We start from the raw sequence: 23,112 nt of genomic DNA on the forward strand, positions 1-23,112 counted from the left end.
CCCGAGCCGTCGCTGCGCCATTGCCTCGCCGCCGCCAGTCGAGCTCGCGCCTCACCTCCGGTCGCCGTCACGGAGCCGCGTCATCGCCCATTCCCGCTCGACGCCGACTCGCTGCTGCCCTTCGCGCCAACGGTGAGCATCCTCTTCCCCTCTCCCTCCTTTTTCTTCCCCTTCGGTAGCCGCCGCCGGCCCATGTGCCACCGCCATGCGTGTGCACCACTGTTCGCCGCCGACGTGCCATCCTGGTGTCGTCTCCCTCGCCTCATCATCGCTGCAGCGGGCCCCCTCGGTCGTTGCCACCGCGCCGCGCGACGCCAAGCTGTCGTTGCGCACCGCTCCTCCCTCCTCTCCCCGTCGGATTCCTTTTCTCTTCTCGGCCGTTGCCGTCGCTGGCCGTCGTCCGTCGTGCCACCGCGCTAGAGCCGTCGAGCGATCTCCATCACCGCCGCCGATCTACCTCGTGCCGGCCGTCACCACCTGTCCTCGGCCCTCGCCGACTTGCCGCCGCCGTCCTCGTCGCCGGTAAGCCGTTGCTGTCCTCTCTATCCCTCTCTTTTCCTCTCCGCCCGTGGCCGCCGAAGCCGACGCCATCGCCGCATTCTTGCGTGCTTCGGCCGTCTCCGTCGCCCATCCGCCAGCCACCACCCTCGCCTTGCTGTCGCCGACGCGACCTCACCACAGTCGGAGCGCCACCGCGCTCGTCGCGTCAATGCCGTCGCTCTCCCCAAGCTGCCACCATCCTCCTTTGGCGTCGCCGCTCTCAGCGCCGCCGCCGGCTCCCGCATCGCCGTCCGCCGGATCACCGCCGCCCGTCGCTGCCCGCTTGTCCGTGCCGCCGTCCGCCGGTCGCCGCCCTCCGCCGCCTACCCGGCCGGCGCCGCCTCTCCTCTCTGTTCGGCCGAGGCCGCCCCGTCCTCCTCTGTTCTGGGCCACTGATGAGCGGGCCCCACTCGTCAGCCGGTCAGCCTCCCCTCCCCCTCTCTCTCTCACCGCCAAATGGGTCCCAGCCGTCAGCCTCCTCTCACTCCTATGCTGACGTCATGCCTCCAATTAATTGCGCAATAAATCAATAAGGTTTTTCTGTTTAGTTTAAAAACACAGTTAATCTTCTAAAATTCATAAGTAATTCATCTAGTCTCCGTTTAGGTCCATTCAAGTTTCATTAAATCCAGAAAAATGCCAAGAATCCATTAAAAATAGTTTCTTTCCCTGTTTCAGTAGTTTTATAGCCTGTTTTGTTTGTTTTGCCTTGTTTGTCGTAGGTTTTGACCCCGTCGCAGCGCCGTTCGTTCCCGAAGTCGTCGCCGAAGTTCCTCGTGGGTCTAAGCAAGGCAAGTGGCACCCTTCTTTGATCATATTGAACCTATGTTTATAAAATCCCCCGCTTTTACATTCAAACATGCATTGTATTCAAATGTATTTACTTTATTTATCTATTGGGCATTTACCAATATATCCGTTGATCCCCATTTATTATTGACATCCCAGGGTTAATTTGACTAGAATTAGGGTTAGTCAATGCTTAGCCATGCTTAGTTCAACTAGCTCACCAATTATTATTTAATTATTGTTGCACTTTGGTACACCTTCAATGGTTGTTATCATTATTCATTTCCCGAGGTGGATTAATACAACTAAAATATTGCTTATGGTGGGCTGTGGGTGCATGGTTTTGAGAGTCGTGCCCATGGCAATTAAGGACCGGTTCTCAGGAAACCCTGAAGGTCTTACACGTACTAACCACAAGCCAGAATGGGCAACGGTGAGACTCGTAATCTAGCTTGTCCCTATTCGACGTTCCCAGGCAAGGGTAGGCGTGATGGAGTATGGACGGGCAATCGTGGTGTAACGAAAGCTTCTCCTGCTTCCGGATCTACCGAGGCACAAGAGGGGACTGCCCGACTTGGTGTAAAGGAGGGGGTGAAACCTGAAGTGTGGTGCGATTGTCTAGGGAGGGCTAGGTGAAAGGTCTTATCATGGTTTCCGTACTTAGGTATCGTGGTGATACGTTGGGGCATGGTAACATGCTTGGCAGGCATGTCTTGTGGGTAAAGTTGTACACCTCTGCAGAGTAAAACTATTCGAATAGCCGTGTCCGCGGTTATTGGGCGAACCGACAGACTCACTGGGATTAGTTGAACCTCTTTAATAATTTTATTAATCTTGGAACTGGTTTGACCCTGCGCAATGTGGTGTAACGTTGGCAGTGGTTTGGGTCTGTCGCAACGTGGTTTAACGTTGGACAGAGGGTTGACCCTGTCGCTACGTGGTGTAACGTTCGACAGCGGTCTGGGCCTGTTGCAACGTGGTGTAACGTTGGACAGTGGATGTTTATTTTAAATGTTTACTTTTCTTTTATTTCAGTCTATTTTATCTACTGTTTTGCTAAATTACTGCAGCTTTGTGCAATTTAACCTTAACCTATCCTTGATACCCTATTGCATTCATTATTCTCCCCCTCTTGGGTGTTACTTGTTGAGTACGGTGGTTTGTACTCAGCCTTGCTTACTTTTTACCCCACCAGAGCAAGTGCCAAAGCCTGTGTCAGAAGAAGGTTGTTCCGAAGGTTGAAGTAAGGTTCGGTCCGCCGTCGAGAGTGCCTGTGGTGTGGAGCCGTCTTCGCCAGCTGAAGCTGAAGATTAGATGGTTTAGTTTGTTTTCCTTTTCTGCTGCATTTCGATAGATAATTGTTTTTATTTGTTTTTAAGTCGTGGAACTGTGTATTGATTTGTCATAGTGTGTACTCGGGCTGATGCCTGGACCGAGATTTAATACATGCTATTGTTCAGAAATTTGGTGTAAATTTCTGGGCGTGACAGCATAATAATAAGGTTTACCCGAAAAATAACATACAGTAAATACTTTAATTAAAACAATGCATATTTGAATAAAGAAAGCAGGGAGTTTGCAATGGTGTGTTCAATATGATCAAAGATGAGTGCCACTTGCCTTGCTCTGGCCCCTGGGGAACTTCGGCGACGATCTCGAAGTAAACCGGCTCTTCGGCGGGGTCCGAATCTAAGCAACAAAGCACAAAAATAAATAAAACAGGCACAAACTCTACTGAAACAGCAAAAGAAAGTATTTTTAATGGATTCTTGGCAATTTTATGAATTTAATGAAATTTGAATGGACCTAAACGGACACTAGATGAATTACTTATGAAGTTTAGAAGTTTTCTGGGTTTTTAACTAAACAGAAAAGTCCTAAATCAATTATTGCGCAATTAATGGGGCTACTGACGTCAGCGAGGAGAGAGGAGGCGCTGACGGGAGGGGGCCACCTGTCGGTGGGAGAGAGGGGAGAGGAGAGGCTGACAATTGGGTCCCACGGGAGGAGAGAGGGAGGAGGGGCGCGGCGGCGGCTGACGAGTGGGACCCGTCAGTCAGAGGGAGAGAGAGCAGGGGAGCGGGGAGAGCAGCTCGGCCAATGGCGGCAGCCGGCGGCGGCAACAGCGGCGGCGCACGGCGACGGCGCGCGGCACGACGGCGACGACCGACCTCCGGCGGACGGCGCGCGGCGCACGACCGAGACGGCAGCGCACGTGGCCCAGCCGGGCAAAGCGGCGGCGACGGACTGGCACGGCGACGATGACCGGGCGACGAGCGCGGGCGTGGACGGGCGCGGGTGGCGGCGGCTTGACGACGGCGTCGCGAAGGCGACGACGACAGCAGCGGGCGGCGGCGACGACGAGCTCTGCACACGTTCGGCGACGGCGTGCGGCTCGGTGGCGGTTGGCCGGGAAGGAAAAGAGAGAGGGGAGGAGGAAGGAGACGCTCACCGGCAGCGGCGACCGTGCGGGTGAGTCGGTGAGGTCGAGGCGGAGGTGGTGACGCGGGTAGGCGCGGTCGATCGGCGATGGCGGCGGAGATCGATCGGCGACGGTGAGGAGGTCGGACGCGGCGGCGACCGGGTGACGAGAGGATGCGCGGCGCTAGGGATGCTCACCGGCGACGACAGGGGTGGCAACCAGTCGGCGACGGCGGGGCGGAGGTGGTGACGCGGCTGGACGGCGGCGAAGGGCGTCCGGCAGCGAGATCGAACGGCGGCGGCTGCGGGAGCTTCGGGCGTAGAGGGAAAAGTGGGCGACGGCGCGGCGGTGGTGGGGATTTATAGCGCGGGGAGGCCGGCTAGGGTGGAGCGGTGGTTGGAGACCGAGTCGGGCACGGCGAGGACTCGGCGGCGGCGGTTGCGGCGCGGCAGTTGCGACACGGCGGCGGCGCGGCGCGGGCTCAGATTCGGCCGGCGTGGCGCGGCGCGGGCGCAGTCGCTGACAGGTGGGCCCCGCCTGTCAGCGGCACAAAGGCGGAGGGAGGCGGCGCGGACTTCGCGGGCGCAGGCGAGCGAGTTGGGTCGAGTCGGCCCGGCCGGGAGGGAGGAGACGCGCGCGCGCGGGAGGGGAGCGGGAGGCCGGCTCGGCTGGGTCGGCCTGGAGGAAGAGGTGGACCGGCTCGGCTGGGCCGGCCCGGGAAGGAGGAGAGGAAAAATAAAAAGGAAAAAGAAAAGAAGGGGAGGAAAATTGGACGTTGGCCCAATTTGAGAAGGAATGGAAAAAGAATGGAAAAAGGAGGGAAAAAGGAAAGCCCCACTTTTACCGAGTTTTAAATTAATTTGTTTGGCCAAATTTTATACTTCTGCAATTTGAGTTTAAATCCAGTTAGCCGATTTGCGAGCCTCGATTTAATTAAGTTAGGTTCTTTTAGAGGAATTTTTCCTGAGTTAATTAAGCCAATTGTTATTTACGAATTTCTTTTCACGATTTTAGGCTTAAGACAAAACTCCGGGTGTGACAAAGCCCCGTCTCCAGCTGTCTACTCCTAGGGGTGCTTGAGTGAGGCAATTCACTCAAGGAGCAAGTTCAAGTCAAGCTCCTCTTCCACCACCACCTCCGCCACCTCCTTAAGGGTTTGCTCCTCACGACTTCTTCAATCCTCAATATGCATACTTTGGAATGCCTCCCAATGACTACTTCAACCCAGTTCTAGGGGCTCTCAATATCCTAAGCGATAACTTTGCTCGCTTGCACACTGGACAAGAGGCTATGCATGAGGATGTGTGTGGGCTTAGAACAGATGTTGGCTCTTTGAATTCTTCTATGGACAAGTTGTATTCTCAGGTTGGCACTCTTGATCGCCGTGTGTAGCTCTTAGAGAGTTCTCAGGCTTTTGTCTACCATCGTCGCTATGATTCATCCCGTCCATCCACTTCGGTGCATCCTCCTTCTCCTCCGCAAGAGTGATGCTTTTTGGTCCTTGATGCCAAAAGGGGGAGAAATCTAGGCTTTTATCTTTGGTTATGGGACTAGAAGTAGTGAGGTTAGCTACCTCTTTCTATTAGGATAACTGGTTGGGCTATATTATGTATGGGGTATGGGCTATTACTCTATCTTGCTTGTTCTTTTTTGTCTTGTTGAACTCTTGTCTTGTCGGACCCTTCGTGGTCTTGTAATAGCCTGTCACCTTGTTAGACCTCTTTGGATGCTTTATAACTCTTATGGTTAAATGGCTATTATTGTGAACTTGTGCTATGATGGATGGTGAATGTGAGATTGATATATGTGTGACCATCTTATGCTCTTGATTTCTATTGAAGTTCACATTGAATGTTTATTCATGTGTTCATGCTTGTTGAAATTAAGATATGCTTTAGCTCCCTATTTGTTATTCGTGATTAATATGCAATTGTTGAGGGAGAATTTTATTGCAAGATGCTCATATAATTCTATGTTTAATTTTATGGTGTTTGTCATCAATTACCAAAAAGGGGGAGATTGAAGCATCTAGGCCTCTGTTGTTAATTTTGGTAATTAATGACAGGCGCTAATTGTGAACTAACCATTACACTTAAGATATGTGTGTTTCAGTTTAGATTCACTCATGTGTGCCCATGGATGATTATTGATGGATTAAATTTGGTGGCGCAAAGCAAAATGGAAGGAGTCGGTATAACTAGCGTTTAACTTTTAAATTGATCGAGGTGAAGGGGCGATCAAATTTCTCCTAGTTCATTTTTAGCTTTGCCGTACTATTAAGAGGGGTAATGACCTAGCAAAGAGATGATTTTAATTGCCACATTAGGTCTTTTGCATAAACACTTGAAACATATTCTTATTCATGCAAAATTCACTGAAGTCGGCCAGACCAAGGTCGGTCAGACTGGGATCTGTAGGCCGTCTGACCGGCCAGGCTCCTGACATCATCTGTCAGAGCTCCAACGGCTAGTTTTCTGACCAGCCGCTCAACCCCGGTCTAACCGGCCAGGCTCCTGACATCATATGTCAGAGCTCCAACGGCTAGTTTTCTAGCCGTTGCATAGTAGCACGGTCTGATCGGCCACTTACCTCCCGTCAGACCAGCAGTACACAGATATGGGGCATTTCGACCCCAACGGCTAGATTTTGTTGGTGGGGGTATATATACCCCCCCACCAGCAGCAAGGGAGCTCTCTTGGCTGCCATTTCAATTGCTCACACCCCTTGCATCTCTCTCACACTCATTTGGGCTTAGGGTTCATCCATTTAGTGTGTTTGAGGGAGTTCTAGCCAAGAGTCAAGTGCATTGCTTCATTGTAGAGCTAGTGTGGCACTTGATCATCTCCACGCCAGGTCATCGCTTGTTACACTTAGAGGTTGCCGCCTCCTAGACGGTTTGTGGAGGAGTTCCCCGGTGATCTCTCCAAGAAGTTGTGGAAGAGGCCTGGCGCCGGCTTGTGAGTGGCTCGGTGTTCGCCATCTCCGGAGTGGAGGAAGAACAACCCTAGTGATCGAGGCTTGGGTAGTCCTCTCCTTGGTCCGGCTCCCACCTTGCCCACCCCTTGACGAAGGGGGCGTGCAGTGGCTTTGTGGTTGAGCGGTGGAGTTGGGCTCGCCTCAACGGGGAGTATGAAACCAGCGAGTTTCCGAACCTCGGTGAAAAATTGCTTCTCTTTGTCTCTCTCACTTGCCACATTTATATTTATGCAATTTACATTCCTAGAGATATACTTGTGATCATTTCATCCTAGGATTGCAAAACTAGACTTAGGAAGTGTGATTTACTTTCCTAGTGATATAATTGAACCCCTATCACTCTAGGATTGCAAAACATAACTTAGTTGCTTGTTTAGTCTTGCTCTTTACCAAGCCTAGCAACTTAGGTTAGTTTTGATTAGAGGTGATTTAATTTTTAATCGCCTATTCACCCCCCTCTAGTCGACATCTTGATCCTACACCAACTTCAAAGGGAAATGATAAATTCAAGATTGTTGGGGCATTGGAATGGAGGTAGGGAGAGGGACCGCATCACCAAAGGTGCATGCATTGTCGTTGTAGCCTTGCAAGTTGATCTAGCTGAGAGACATGTCAGAACTGCAATTTGGCAGAGTGCCAATAGTACTTCTTTCCTTGTATTGATAAAGTTAGATACTTGCTTTAAGCAGCTCTATAAGCCATGACCTTGCATGTTTTAATGGAGGGGGCCAGGGCAACCCGACCTTCCCTATTTGACATGAGCCACATTCCACATGAGGACGTGCCCATGCTTGCGATAGGAGGTCAGGGCAGCCTGACACCTCCTGCATGGGTTGTGGCACGTTCTTAGACTAATTAGCTAGACTAACCCCCTGACAGCCTATGGGCATAGTCGAGCATTCTAAGTTGGGCGACTGAAAGAGTGTTAATCAAGTTGATGATTAGTCTTAATTAAGTTTCACATGCCCTTTAAGGCAACACGAGTTATTGATATGGGTACCCTAGATTCTATAACACCAACAAGCATGTAAGGGGGGTGATGGATCATACCCGCCCCACTAGACCTGATGGAGAGGACTTCTCGTTTATTTGATTCTCCATGAAAACACCATCGTGTCCATCTCTATCCCCTAATGGGAGAATTGCCCGTGGGGAATCGGGAAGAGGTTGCCATTGTCATCATTACTAATGCGAATACTTATGCCACGTAGCATGACAGTTTATCCAGGCGTCCAAGGGAGTAAAAAAAGCTCCTTCGATAGGCTATGTTTTGAAACAAAAAATAATTAATTTTAAGTAAAAGTTATTTATATATTAGCTCGTTAATTAGTCTATGATGATCAAGCATTTTTGGTCACCCCTAATCTATAGTATCTGTAGTTTTTGGAAGGGGCATGTCAGCTGGACACGTCAGCTGCTACAGGGCAACAGTACCGGGCGCGGCTTCCATGTTCCTATTATCTATTCCCATCCATGTTCCCTCACACGTGGAGGGTCCTGATCGACCGTAAATATTGAGAGAAAATTGGCGGTAACCACATAAAAATGGCGGCAATCACACGTAAAAAGGCGCCAGTCAAAAAAAAACTTGATTCGTGATTCGTGAGAAACAAACAGAACTAATAACATCTTAATCCCTTCTTGAGCAAAAGCCAGGGCGTCCTTGGTGAATGTCACAGGGGCCGGTGGAGAGGCCAACTACATCAGCATGAGCCTCCCGATACCGAGCATCTCATCACCTGCCGCTGACGCTGCCGCCGATTCATCGTCAAATCACTCCATGAATAATTCTCCTGGTAGCACAAGAACAACAGAGTCAGACTTTGTAAGTTATACATCTGCATGATCACATATGATCAAGTTTACTTAATACTATACAGAATGATCAAGGAATCTAACACAATGGAATCCCTCCAGGTGACAAATTCTGTTGAAGAAATGACACCAAAGATTGGTATGAAGTTCTGCACTGAAGATGATGCTTATGATTTTTACAATGCATATGCCCAAGAGAAGGGTTTCAGCATTCGAAAGAGCAGTTTCCATAATGTGAAAAATACGACAATAAAAAAGAATCGAACCATCTGTTGTTCTCGTGAAGGTATTGAGTTGAATGCACGTATGTATTGGTGTTATGGCCATGTTTCCAGTTCTAGAAAAAATAACATTTATTTTTTTTCTCATTTATAAACCAACAGGTGTTCGAGATGCCGATAAAAGAGAAGAATCACCCAACCATGTAGAGTGCTTCACACGACCAGAAACAAGGTGTCAGTGCCAAGCACGCATCAAGATAAGTCTTAGAGATGGACTCTATCATATTTATGAATTTGTGTCAGAACACAACCACACTCTTGCGACTGGTAACCAAGCTCACTATTTAAGATCCCAAAGGAAAATAAGCCAAGCACAACTCGCAAGTATAGAAGATGCTAAGGCTGTCGGCATCTCAAATAAGGCTGCTTTTGATCTAATAGCAAAAGAAGCAGGTGGGATGGAAAATCTTGGTTTTACACGTGTAGATATGAAGAATAAACTATATTCTAAGAGGTCACTTGAGGTGCATCAAGGAGACACGGGGGGAGTGTTGGAATATCCACAGAAGAAAACATCAGAAGGTGAGAAATTTGTCCATTCTATTCAAGTGGATGAGGATGACTTGATAACAAACATTTTCTGGACTGATTCTAAAATGATTGCGGACAATGAAGTATTTGGTGATGTTGTTTGCTTTGACACAACATACAGAAAACTAAATGATGGTCGTCCATTTGGCTTGCTTGTTGGAGTGAATAATCATAAGAAAACTTGTATTTTTGGTGCTGCACTTTTATATGATGAAACTATAGATAGTTTTATTTGGTTATTCAATACATTTTTAGAGGCCATGTCAGGTAAGAAGCCATGCACCATTTTGACAGATGAAGATGCAGCAATGGCAAAAGCAATCAACATTGTCCTACCAGATACTCATCATAGAATATGTATTTGGCACATGAACCAAAATGCATGCAAACACCTTGCAGGAGCTGTGAAGGACTATAAGAAGTTCAATATAGCTTTCCAGAATTGTATTTATGATCAAGAGGAAGAGGATGAGGAAGATTTCATAAATGCATGGAATTCATTGCTAACTAACTTTAAGCTGTGGGAAAATACATGGCTCCAAAGGTTATTTGCTAAAAAGGAACAATGGGCCTTAGCATATGGAAGAAACACATTCTGTGGTGATATGGTTAGCACTCAAAGAAGCGAAAGTTTAAACAATGAATTGAAGGGGTATATTAGTGTCAAATATGACATACTTACCTTCTTTCAACAGTTTGACCGATTGGTGGCAGATAAAAGAGATGAGGAGGTGAAATATGACTTCAAGGCAAACACAAAGTAAACCGGCATTGAACCCAAACCTGAGAATATTGAGACATGCAGCAAAAGTTTACACCCCAGCTGTATTTAAGGTATTCCGAGCACAAGTGATGCAAACATTGAACTGTGATATATTCCCCCAAGGTGATAGTGATGCCGAAATGGTATACAAAGTAAAGGTTGATGGCAGGAACAATGAAAATATTGTAAAGTTTTGTACGCTACAAGTTACAGTGAAGTGTAGCTGTAAAAAATTCGAATTTGCTAGGATCTTATGTTGTCATGCATTGAAGATACTTGACATTAACAATATCAAAGAAATTACAGAAAAGTATATACTGAAGAGATGGACAGTTGATGCCAAAGCCCTTAGTATACAGAGAAATTATGACGCACATATACACCCCAAAACAAAGCTATCAAAACGCAGGAAAGATTTATGCAGAGTATTTTTTCAGCTAGCTTGTCGAGCTGCAGAATCTGATGAAAATTACTCTATGGCTATGACTGATGCAATCAAATTAGCAGAATGTGTGGAGAAAAGCTTAAGAAAAAAGGTCTGATCCAGAGTTGGATAGTTCACCTCCACAAGGTATGTTCCATTACATGATCTAAAATATATTGTGCTAACATATCAGATACCACACTTAATGTATTGCCTTTTTATAGCTATGCATAATGAGAATCATGTAAAACCGAGAGGTGTTAAGACTAAGCAGAAGACCGTCCGTGGGTCTGCGAAACCAGTTGGTGGTTTGGACAAGGCATCAAGAGATAGGAAAAGGAAGAAGAATAACCCCACAGTATCCAGTTCTACAATACAAGTGGAGACAGCAATGCATTCAGAGGCAAATTACACCGGATCGGTATGGCAAAGCAACAATACTATATTCTTTAAATTAGTGTCATTACTGATGTTCTTACTATTTTTAATTGGGATAGGGTCATCAATTGGGGAATCCTATGGACCAAAACCAAAGACCATGTCATCCATTGCCTGCTATCCATTTGTAAATGCTTCACAGACCATGTCATCCTTTGGTTCATGGTTTGGATTCCTTCCACATGGTCAAGGCAATCAACAAGGAAATGCATCAGTACCTGCATCATTTGGTTCATGGTTTGGAGCCCCTCCACATGGAGAAGGAAATGCAGCAGCTTCCACATCTTTTGCTTCCTTGGTCTGGAGTCACTCAACATGGCCAAGATACACAGCAGGGAATTGCAGCCCCATCGTTCAATGGAAATTCCTATGATACATTTCCCAATTAAAATAATCCTTATCAGTTTAGAAGTCCTGAACTTTTTTATGCACTTAAATGTGAGTGATGTATATGAAACTACTAGTATTTTCTTACCAGTCAACTATATATCTTGAATACTCTGTTATTATTTTCAGTAACTATGTTACTTTTGTTGCATGCTTATCTGATGACTTGAGCTAGCAGTTTTCCAATTCATGTTTATACTTTACTACCACTGTACTGCAATCCATTTTATTATGAGAAATAATAGGCACTCCTACAAACAAAGAACAAAGCACACGTCACTGCAAGAAATATACCTGAGGAAATCAGAAAATGACTTCCTTGACACTAAAATCGGAGTTAATACCACCGGAATCGAGAAGCCAAACACGTGAGCTTGCTGCTGCACAAGCCGACGAACTCCCGGCTGCGGAATCGAGCTCCTGTTGCCAAGCTCGAGCTTGCTGCTACACTGAACGGAGGAGCTCTCGTGCCCGTCGGAATCGAGCTCCCTGCTTCTTAGCCCGAGTAGCTGCTGCACAAGTGGAGCTTCCCGTCTCCGAACCTGAGCTTCTTGCCACCTGAACTGCTCGAAGCGACGAACTTTCGGCCGTCAGATCTAGCTCCTTCGCTTCTAACCACAACCAAAATATGCACAAATCAACGCCGCAGACGCTGAACCTGAGCTCGGGGTAAGCCCAATCAAGCTTTGCGTCGTCGAGGTCACCTTCCAGTGGCCAGATCGAAGAAAATCCATGGCGCAGCTCCTGAGAGTGAAGTCTGGTCGTTCTTTTTTTTTTTCTTTTGTTTGGGAGGGAGAGAGAAATAAAGGAGAGGCAGTATAGAAAGAAAGAAAAAAAATCGGATGGGACCAAGACTCTCCACGTGTAAGGGAACACCGATAGGAATAGACAATAGGAACAGGTAAGCCGCGCCCAACAATACCAAGTGCTGGCGGGATGGGCGGATGGAGGGAGGGGCCACGTCACCGAATTTTTCTCCACCGTTAGATTTGAGATGGGTGGATGGATGGGCAGGAGCCTCACCGTCGGCACGTGTGCATGCGCCGGATTCGCGCTGTACGCTGTCGACGCGCGCCAAGCCCACCGAAAAAATTCGCCGCTCTTCTACACCCATCGGCGAGGTCGCGATCCCCGCTCAAGCTCGCAGAGATGGAGGGCCAGGCTGCTACTGCTCCCCTTCCCCTCCCCGTCGGCCGCTCTCCATCAGCCGCCGCTCCGCTCCCCACCACCCGCTGCTCCCTCCTCCACCGTTGTCTCCTCCCCCTCCCCGTGTGCAACGACGACGACGGCGTCCGATTCGGCTTGGGCGACGATGGATCCGCTCGGGGAGGCTGCGGATTCGGCCGGGGAGGTGGTGGAATTAGGAGCTAGCGGAGGTTCCTGGCGGTCACTGGGGGCGTGGCTCGATGTGACAGCTGCGGGGTGGGCGCGGCGGCAGCTGGGGGCAGACCACCGCGCGGAGGTTGCTAGGGAGTGCGGGCCGCCGTACTTGCAGGAGAGCGCAGGACGGCGACAGCGGAGCGCTGCGGGGGGCACCGGAGGGGACCGCGGTCGCCTGCCGCCGTCGCAGGAACAAGCGAGGAAGAGCGGGGCCGGAGCCGAGTTGCGATGAAGCCGCCCTCCACAGGTTGTTGGCATTTTGTCTGCCTCTGCTCCTTGCTCTGCGATTTCAGATCCAGGAGGGATACTGAGTTCTTCGTGAGGAGTCTTTGCTTAGATTGACAATCCAATGGCGGCAGCAAGGAAAAAATGACATTTTCCTTCTCAGCGTTGGCCATTTGGTGCTGAGTGATGCGTGAAAACAAATGCGCCAAGTTGCATGTCAATTGATTACGATAGCCTTTTCTATATCTTTAGTTGATGTACAGACTAGAGAGTGCTGTAATTGTGCAAGTGGTAAACTAGATTTTTAATCTGTTCAGCAGCAGTACTTTACGGAATACTCATAATATGACTGCCATTGTACTCAATTCTCTTTCCCACTTTCTGATTGTTGGTTAGGTTTATGGAAATAAGGAACGTAGTTGTTCATTTCTGTATTGGTTTTTGCTTCTGTGATTTCGCATGAGGGAGTAATGAACCTCAGTTTGTTTCGCATGAAACAATTCTTTTAAATTGAGGCGCAAAACTGCTTTCTGTCCTGCTATATGTAATTTTAACCCATCCCAGCATGATCCACACCTTTCCAACTGATAGTTTTTTCCTCTTGACTGAAATTGACAACCATTTTATGCTTCAGTTCTCATTTGGCCCTAATATCGCTTAAGTTTACTGAAATTCGGTTGTTTGTTGGATTTACAGTTTTCTAACAGATACTGTGATTTTAATTATGGTTAAGGATGCAATTTAAACTCGAGAGAAGAAAAAGGACCTAAAGTGTACTTTTAGCACTTATGTTTTCGAGCGATCGAACTCATTATCAGTACCCGAGGCGAACCCAAATGCGACACCTCCGCCCAGCTCCACGCCGGCATTGCCCGACTCGGCCTCCGCAACCTCCACGCGTTCCTCGCCCGGTTCACCGCCGCCTGCGACGCCCTCGCTGCGTCCCTCCTCTCAGCGCTCCCTTCCCAGGCCCCAGCACGCTGTCCCGGTCCGCCTCCGCAACGCGGTTGTTCGTCTCCCTCGGGCGCCACGCGCCGCTGCAGGACGCGCTCGCGCAGTTCATCAGACTCCTCCGCCGCGCATCCCGCCCCGACGCACTCTCCTTCGCTTCCCTCCTCCGCGGTGTGCGCGCACCGCCCAACGGTGCCTAGTTATATAGAAAATTTTCCTTCACAGGTTGGGTCAATAGTCTATGGATGAACTTTCGGTCCAATTGAGAGTCTACATGAGACTGACGAGCATGGAAGTTGGGGTGGTCGTTGAGCTACAGACCTACAGCTTGTAAGTTCAAAATAAAACGAAGCAAAAAAAATTTAGGTTAGGAATTTTATACTTTAATTCTTAATGGTCTAAAACCTAAAGCTAAAATAATAGAAAACTATGTAAAAACACCTTGATTAGTTTAAAATTAAGTTTAAAAATTCAATTTTGGCTGCGGTTTATAATTAAGTTGGAAAGCTGTCACATATTTCAGGAATTAGCACCATAATTACCTATTCCTTGCATTGATTCAGTTACTAGTGACATCCGTCTTTGATGCTATCTTGATGGGCATCTACTACTACAAAATGGCCTGCAATGGAAAAAGCCTGATGTTTTATAACTCATGCACCAAAGCCCTGCACATCTCCATTGCTGCTTATCTATCTCATGCCAAACTAGGAAAATTTAACTTTTTATCACTCTTACAAAATAGATTTGTCACTCGCTGTCTATGACATATGGTTCAATGGTAAATCTGTTATGAACATTTATAAGAGTGACAAAAAGTTAAATACCCCGCCAAACTAAGCCTAGCAAATTAACAATAGAAAACAAATGTTGCATCAATGTTAAACCTGTATAATCCTTTTTCTTGAACCCTAACCAGATATTGGATTAAGCAAAATATCACCTATAAGATCAGCTAACCTTTCCCCCACCAAAAACAGTTTTTGATCTACTGATTTCTTGTATATTGCACTTTCGAAGCCCCGGGTTTTGCTTGAAAATTCCTTAAACTTTAAGAACTAGAAGTACTACTAGTTGCCCCAATAAAAAAGAGCAGATTTCTTTCTTGTAAAACAGGAAGATGAGAAAAAATTACAATGAATTCCATGCATCTTTTATTCCATATGAAATTTCAAGACTGGCAACCGCAGTCCGATACCAACGGCAAGCTACATGTATGGGGTTATGAATTTGACTCAAATTGGCAGCACTCAAATTTGTTGCTAGTGTAAAGGTCAGGGTTGCTATCAATCAGCTACCCAAAGAATAGACGGCTGCTCAAATAACCCAACAGCACCATATATGTTGTTATTCTAAACAGTTGGTACTCAAAATATCCTGGAGATCTGGCAGGGTAGTCAGAACTCAAAGATTAGTATCTTCAATGCCAGGTACAAGATTACTGTTGCAGTAACCCTACCAGATCATATACGCTATTTGTGTAATGATCTGGATGGATACTGTTCGAACCGTCCTGAAGTTCTGGTAAGGTAGTCACACCTGCGATTGGAATTTTTTTTTAAGTCCAAAAGGACTTTGAGACTTGGTTGGGCATAAGGGATAGAATTTTCTACACATGAAAGTTCCTCACCAGATAGAACAAGGAGTGTTTTGCAACCAGTGTTCTGGCCAAATAGTATGTCAGTGTCCAGTCTATCACCAACCATGCACATTCTTGATGTCTCCAAATTGAAGCTGCAGCATTTGAAGTAGACATACGGATTTAAAGGCAATCTCTAAGCATGTAAGTCAATACAGTAAAACGAAATTGTTGTTCCACCATCTCAGCGACTGCTCTATGCAGATTGGTGACAATGTGTAAACAATTGGCATTGGCAACATGAAAAAACATATTCGGTTGGGTGGGGAAGCTTGCAAAGGCAGCTATTTGAATGTTTACTTACGTATTCTTGTCTTCCTAATGATGATGAAACATTGCGAAACCAACATATTCTTCAGAACATTATAAAACTGACTATGTGCCTGGAAGAAATTGTATACAAGGTAATGTGCAGAAGGTAGCTGGTGTTGGAATGGGGTGAATAGCACTAGATCACATGAGAATAGTAATAGGATGGAGAGATCTCAGCAGGGACAGAGTAATTATGTGTGAAACTTCGTAACTCTTGGATTAATTAAATCAATGGGTTTGGACGGGCCTTTGTAGTGGCAGCTCCTAACAAGCTTGGCTAAGGAAAGATCTAAAATCGACCGACAACTAACTAGCAAGTAATACTAGAGATATAATACCAACTATAGGAGATAAGGTACCAGACTGAAGCAAACGAAACTCTAATTGAATTGCAAACTCAGATAGTGCAGTATGTGCAGCATGGCCAATAGCCATTGGCAAGCTCTCTTGGATAACCGCAGAAGTCAGAAACAGTGTATACTTAGCATGTGTTCAGTGTTCCTCATCTCTTCATGAATTAAATTAGTCCATCTCCAAGATTTCACAACACTTCCATAGATACCATATTAAAAGAACAATTCTCCAACAGAAAAATAATTATGAATATATGTTTCTGCGCTTGGAGTTCAATTAACAGCAATTTGCAAATATGACTTGTTTTCAACCCCATAAATCATGTAAAATCCCAATTGTTAAATTGTATGAGCCATTTATTAGCTGACTATATTGTGAAAAAATCCTCATGTGGTTTCATGGATTTTTTTTCTAAATTAGCAAGTATTGCTGATTTGTTAAGTACTTAAGTTAGAGTGCATCTAAGTAATCTTTTCCAGATTTCCCTTGCAAAAAAGTGATAAAACAAATGCTTGGATTACTAACAATGTACTTTTCTAATGTGTGCACTTCACAAACCTTTTCAAGAGGAAATCCATTAAAAAGCTTGAAGGTTTTCCAACAACAATGGGCTCTTTCTGCACCGAGCAACTAACAGCAGCGACCATAGTTCCAGCTCCTGTTACTCCGGTGATCAGGGAATGGAACAATAGAGATAAAAGATTTAATGAAACAATCAATAAATAACAGTGCCCGGTTCAAAACCTGGCCATTCTTGAGTAGATGTCATATGACCAGTAGGATCACGGTTGGTCGCAATGAAAAGGCAGCCTGGATTCTCACGAATACACAAGCTTGCATACCTGCAAGAGTATCATTATGATTATCATAACAAAATTAAATTAAGAAAACAGTGCAAAATAAGCTTGCGGGGTTGTTTTTATTCTCTGTTTGAATATACTCATTAAACTATGTATAAGGAAAATGTGTTGTCCCATAGGCAAGCAGCGATGGATCAAAATTTTACCCCCATGATTTGGGAGCAACATGGTGCAGCATCCACTTTTGAATGGGTCAAGGGGATCAGATGAACTGGTTTTGTTAGTTGAAGGTTGTGTTTCAAACAGCTTTGTAGGAGTAGTTGATTTTCAGACCACCACAAAAGTTGAGGGGTGGAAAATGGACTTGTTCCAACCTTAAATGTAGGCATAATTTTATCTTCCCAAAAATAATTTAAAACTGTAGCTTTTGAGATTGCATGCAGCATTCTTATCAACAAGGTGAATAAAACATCGTAAACAGAGTCACTTGATTAAAGTATGATTCTTGTTGACTCTTGGTTCAACTCTTATGTCTTGAATATTCTCTCAACAAACATGCAAACAGCTACAACCAAATTGCAAGTGATAATAAGCTATTCAACTGAGTGGGATGGAGGTAAAACCTACTGACGGAAAGAGAACAGGAAGCAAAAGGTACTGCAGAATTTGCGAAGGGAAGACGGAAATCTTAAACATTAGATGCACATGAAAATAGTGGTGCACCCAACAAGATAGGTAAAGCATTAGTTTCGCATGAAAGGCACTGCAGAAATTGTCAAAACAAGCATGTTTACTTTCCATTTCCCCACAAGTGCGTCTCACATATCCTGTGGTGAGGCTTTTAAAATGTACAGAATATGATTTTCTTTTAACAAAATAGGTTTCTTTATTTGTACAAAATGATGTGACGTCAATTAATCCCACAGATTTTACACAGATATACCATTGAATAAACCTACTACATTGTAAATGAAGGCGCAACGGTTAAATTTGGCACATTATGTGGGCAGCTGAAACCAATTATTAGTGTTGTGATTGGTATGAAAAACACAAACTTTACCAATATCCCTCATAACATGATTGATCCGGTTGCAAGGTAATGAAGATAAGATTAGAACAAAAAGATATGAGGTCTCACTGCATTTTGTAGTAGTTGAAGTATTGATCAAGTCCAACAATGACAGCTCCAACCTGGAATAGATATTTCAGTGAGCTTAGTATATGCATGATTATATTTACCGGATCTACATAAGACCAAAACTCCGTAAACAGGTTTTGATAGTACACTTTTGTCATGTTCAAAGTAGAAGTTTGCCTCCAGCAATATGTTCTTCTTGCCATCCTCCTGGAGAAGAATGGAGAGGTGAAACAGAGGTAAGATATCCCTGGAAGGGGAATTTCTGTTTTCAATCCTTCAGCCAGTGCACGTTAAGAGGGATAAAGGAAAATCTACCATACTATATTTCAGAGTCATGCTTGTCTGATGATGTGCATGCTTATGGCCATCGACTGGCATGTTATTACTTCTGCCCTATTTTATTTTCAAAAACACTGATGATCCTAAAATGACTGTTACTTTCAAGTCATAGGAAGTGGCCTACTGCAAACAAATATGCTCTGTAGTAACCCACTAATTATTACAGCTTCTTCACCCTGTTTTTGGGTAATGGGTATTCTTAGGTAAGACCGTGAGGTTTCTCAATATAACAATAAGTAGGAGAATAGCAATCTATTTGCATGGATCAACTATTAGAATAATGTCAATGCATCATCACTATTAGGTAAATGAACTCAACATAAAGGAGAACGACTAGTTGACTAGACCCACTAGTTACTGTAGTGTCTTCAGCCAACCAACTAGACAGACTCAGTAGTCAATATAACAATGCTTAGGAGACATACAAGTGCATAACGATCCATTTGTATGGATGAGCTATTAGAACTATGTCAATGTATCATCATTGTTAGGTAAATGAACTCAACCGAAAGGAGACCTGCTAGATCATAGTGAAATTAAAAGAACCTCCACTGCAAACATGAATCAAAGCAAAAGATAAAACAGATTGTCAGAGGACACTAATTGCAGGGGAGGAAGTAAGGATATGATGCTTATCTTACCGGACCACCAAAACCTTCAAAACCAGCTAATCTGAGCTCTTCCAAAATGCCATCCTCACCGACAACATAAACCTTGAGAGAAGAAAAGTTAATCAACTACAGTCAGTATTACATAAGTGAAAGCAAGGGCATAAAATACATCCAAAACTAAAATTAACATAGTAAGACCAAGATTCATTGTTTTTTTCCCTGGTGTAAGTGACAGTCTTGTAATGTCTTTATCACATATCAATACTTAATATTGTTTATCAGTCAAATCATAGTTAATACTTAATCACAGCCTAAAATTGACCTTATTGACTGCATGTTGTGCAGACAACTTCAACCTGGAGGATAGCACGCAGCTATATATAAACTATGCACTATAATGTGTTGGCATAGCATATCAAGTCTTACTGACATTGTAAATGTGGATCTTAATTCTTTGAAGCTTTTTCTAGTATAATTTTAAGAATAAACCCATGCTGATCTTATTTCAGAATTTAACACCCCCCATCTTTTTACTTTTGCTTATGCTTAATTGCTTATAAGCCAAAATTTGAACTTTCAACCTTAAATTTAGAGTTAATTTTAGTGTTTTCATCGTAGTTTATTTTCAGCCTTAGCTTTTAGATCGCTAAGAACACGTATATAAAATTTTTATTCACAAATTATTTTCCATTTGCAAATATACAATTTGTCTTTTTTCTTCAGCAAGCGAAAAGATGACCCCCTAAACCTTTTTCACTGTGCCACTGTAGCACGCAGCTGGCAAGCCTGGCATAGGGATGGTTCTGCACCAGGGTGAAGTCATGGCGTGTAAGGAATTTGGCCTTGCCACGCGAGTAGTGTTACTGGCAAGAAAATGGTTCAGAAAGTAAAACAGAATCATAAATGTGAAGGTTGCTTCTATGTCGAAAAGCTTCCAACATATGTCATATGTGTTATACTGTTCCAAACCAATATTTTGTTGAAGTGCCTTTAATAGTTTCTCTGTAAACATTAGTAAAATGTTGGCACAGCAGATATTATACATCATGTCTAGAAAGCAGATTGAAATAAGATAAAAATTACCTATATGTTAAAATTAAACATATAGCGCCAACATTCTTTTTTACTTGGTGTTTTGACATTTTGCAATATTCAAGATGCAACTTTGACTATTACTTTTTGTAAATTTACATTAAGATATAATAATAAAATTATAGTATTGTGAAATCATTTCCAACAACAAATGTAACGGTAAAATTTTATTAAAAATATCTAAATAGTCTGAAGCATATTACTGGTGAAAGTATATGACGGTTGACAGCATGGATTGTAGCGTGTGAACTAAAAAGAACAGAGCTAGTATGAATTCATGATACCTTCTTTTCGGGAGAGAAATTATTTAACTTCAAGAACATCGCTGCTGCAAATGATGATGTAAAGATCTCTTCCTGCAGACAAGATAACGAAAATATCACAATACAGGAAACTATTGTCATAGGAACTTGGATGTATTATGTATAGAAACCTACCTCAGCAACTTCAACTCCAAGTGCTTTGAATTTTTTCGAGTATTGCCTTCTCGACTTTCTAGAATTGTTTGTTACAAAAACTAATTTCTTTCCCTGCACCAAGTGAATGCAATAAAATCATCTACTTAACCTATGTATAATGGACTGATCACTGATGGTCTATTTATGAATTACAAAATAGTGATGCAATAAGAGTGTATTCCATGTTTCAGATTAAATGCCCTATATAAAGGTAGTGAAGACCTGTCATGGATACTATGTTTTGCCCCCACCAAATGTCATAATATAACAGAAAACTTCCAGTTTGTTCAGCAGCAGAATACTGTTAAATCAAAACCATAATGCATCATCACGTAAAAGCATTTTTTTTGCATTAACTTCAAAACTAGATGCCATGACATTGACTGGCACAAATACATATGTACTGATGTTTCAAGCAAAAAAGGAACTGCATAGTTATATATCTAGTCAGGTATAAGTTGTACAGATTATTTGATCATGTCAGCTTTAATGATTTGGATAAAAGTTCCCTTGTGTAAAATATAGGCTTCGGATTCTTCCTCCCTTCTAAATTTGCAGTTTCCTCTAAGTCTCTTCTACTTCTGTAATTACTAAACAGTGTTTTATGACCTTCTGCAAATATGAGAACAAACAACAAAAACGCATAGCACAAATATGCAGAAATTGCTGTTCTGCCTCATCCTACAGAGTATCCAAAGTTTCAAATAGGTTGATAAAATATAAATAACATTCATTTCATCCCCTAGGCCCGGTCATGCAATAGAGATTCTGTATTCTCTTGACCAAAGACTAGTATGACATCAAGGTCAAAATTGGTGTGCCAAGAAGAAAACAAATGCAAATTTAGTTCAGTCCTAATCCTCCCAATTTACATATAGCTGAACAGTGCTCTGGACGATGCTAAAGATTTCACTCAGAACAGCATCCTATGGATTACACAGGCAACTTTGAATTTACAACTTGTTTTGAAAAGCATCAGAAAATTAGTTAGAAACTGATCAATTTTGTGTTCTATTCAGAGACTTGATGTACTTTGATCCGAGTAATGAGCTTCTAAAACACTAACCAGTGCAAGAAAAGAAGTTATAAGTTGTAACTATGTTTTACTGTTATTACCGATTCCAATCACCAACAAAACCAAAAGGGGGTCTCAATCACTAGCCATTTCGTAATACAACGAGCTAAGATAAGCAACCGCTGCCGCTTGACAGCAGTCTGACATATACCATATTCCGCAGCAGGTCCAGCGTCTCAGGGACCCCTTCGATGAGCTCATCTCCCTTCCAAATCACCCCTGCAGACCAGCAAGGAAAATAAAAATCCAAGCAACGAGAATCAACAAGCCCAGTCAGAATCGCGCAGAAAAAAATAAAAATTCGAGGAGGCTATCTATCCCTCCCCGAGGAAAGCGCGAACGTGAGGGGAAGAGGCGGCCGATCGGATACCGTCGCAGTCGAAGAGGAAGGCGTCGACGGAGTCGAGGAGGGATCGGGCGGTGGCGGCGGTGAGGAGGGCGGCGGGAGGGTTTGGAAGCCCGTTCGCCATGGATATTCCTTTCTTCCTCTTTGGTTTGTACTCTCCGCTCCGCTCCCCCGCTGGTTTTTGGTGTCTGTCGGATGCCGAACGTTTCCGACGACGACGGCCGCCCGGTATCGTGACATGGGCCGACCAGGCCCGCTGCAGCCGCTCGCGCGTTGTCTGTGGAATAATTAACTTTTTTTTTTTTGCACTCTAACATTTCTTTATAATAGATTTAACCTAAGGATCACGTGTCATAGATATATGGTCCCTATGTCATATACAGCGAGGGATAAATCTGTTACCTGTCAATGGCTCCATCCATAGATAGATAGAGATCCGTTTCTATTTCTCTTTTTTCTTTTTTCACTGCCTAAATAGAGGATATTAATGAAAATCCAACCGTACAAATTTATTTTATCACCGTCAATTTATCCATACTCTAATCTAAGTAACACAAACTTAACTCTATTTCGCACTACTCGACGAATCCTACACGTCCACTATCTCCGATCGTCGATTTGAGGAATAGTATAAAGTTGAATTTTTCTACACCTCCTATTAATTGTTGTCGAAAAAAACCATATTTGAACAGCAGGATATTACAACTTAGCTACAATACCTTAAGGAAACTGTGATGTCGATCTTGTCTTTCTTAACTTTGGCAACGTCTTCTATTTTGTTTTTCCTTTTTATGATGTATTTTATCTACTTTAGAATTTGACATTAAATAGTTGAATTCTACATAAAATAAAATAATAATATTGTTTCTGTCCATTTTTATCCCTATATTTGGAACGGTCTATTTTCCATGTTGAAACAAAATCAAGCTTAAATACAAAATCAAAAAGAGGCATTACAAGTTAGCTATAATCTTTAAACAAGCATGTGTCAATCGAGCATTTTTACAACTTTCCGACTTTTGTTTA

General features: G+C 44.1%; 1 protein-coding gene and 1 long non-coding RNA gene across 5 annotated transcripts; both read right to left on the reverse strand.

Annotated features, from left to right (window-relative positions):
* Positions 1-8,051: 8,051 nt before the first annotated feature.
* On the reverse strand, positions 8,052-12,141 carry LOC107304936. 4 transcript variants are annotated; one of them, XR_001550993.2, is made up of 5 exons: positions 12,071-12,141; positions 11,661-11,977; positions 11,198-11,346; positions 10,037-10,137; positions 8,052-8,520 (listed from the first exon to the last, which is right to left on the reverse strand). It is a non-coding gene; the product is annotated as an uncharacterized LOC107304936 (long non-coding RNA). The 4 variants fall into 4 exon arrangements; XR_001550991.1 differs by having other exon boundaries at positions 11,661-11,929; positions 12,025-12,139; XR_001550992.1 differs by adding an exon at positions 11,455-11,617 and having other exon boundaries at positions 11,711-12,139.
* A 2,902-nt stretch (positions 12,142-15,043) lies between these two features.
* LOC102715231 (phosphoglycolate phosphatase 2) lies at positions 15,044-22,275 on the reverse strand. The gene is made up of 11 exons (XM_006660409.3): positions 22,111-22,275; positions 21,892-21,959; positions 20,645-20,737; positions 20,492-20,563; positions 19,146-19,217; positions 18,313-18,372; positions 18,166-18,218; positions 16,972-17,069; positions 16,786-16,885; positions 15,553-15,656; positions 15,044-15,461 (listed from the first exon to the last, which is right to left on the reverse strand). Exons 1-11 carry the CDS (start codon positions 22,208-22,210, stop codon positions 15,361-15,363), a joined length of 921 nt encoding a protein of 306 aa, XP_006660472.1. The 5' UTR covers positions 22,211-22,275; the 3' UTR covers positions 15,044-15,360.
* Positions 22,276-23,112: the final 837 nt, after the last annotated feature.

The sequence above is a fragment of the Oryza brachyantha genome, chromosome 9 (genome assembly GCF_000231095.2).
Source record: "Oryza brachyantha chromosome 9, ObraRS2, whole genome shotgun sequence".
Lineage (NCBI taxonomy): Eukaryota > Viridiplantae > Streptophyta > Magnoliopsida > Poales > Poaceae > Oryza > Oryza brachyantha.

Excerpts from the sequence above, each read along its gene's own strand:
- LOC102715231 (XM_006660409.3), bottom strand. The coding sequence starts at position 22,210 with ATGGCGAACGGGCTTCCAAACCCTCCCGCCGCCCTCCTCACCGCCGCC. Across the intron at positions 20,738-21,891 it reads TGGACCTGCTGCGGAATATG|GGAAAGAAATTAGTTTTTGT; the intron begins GTATATGTCAGA and ends CACTTGGTGCAG. Across the intron at positions 16,886-16,971 it reads ATCTACTCAAGAATGGCCAG|GAGCTGGAACTATGGTCGCT; the intron begins GTTTTGAACCGG and ends CCGGAGTAACAG.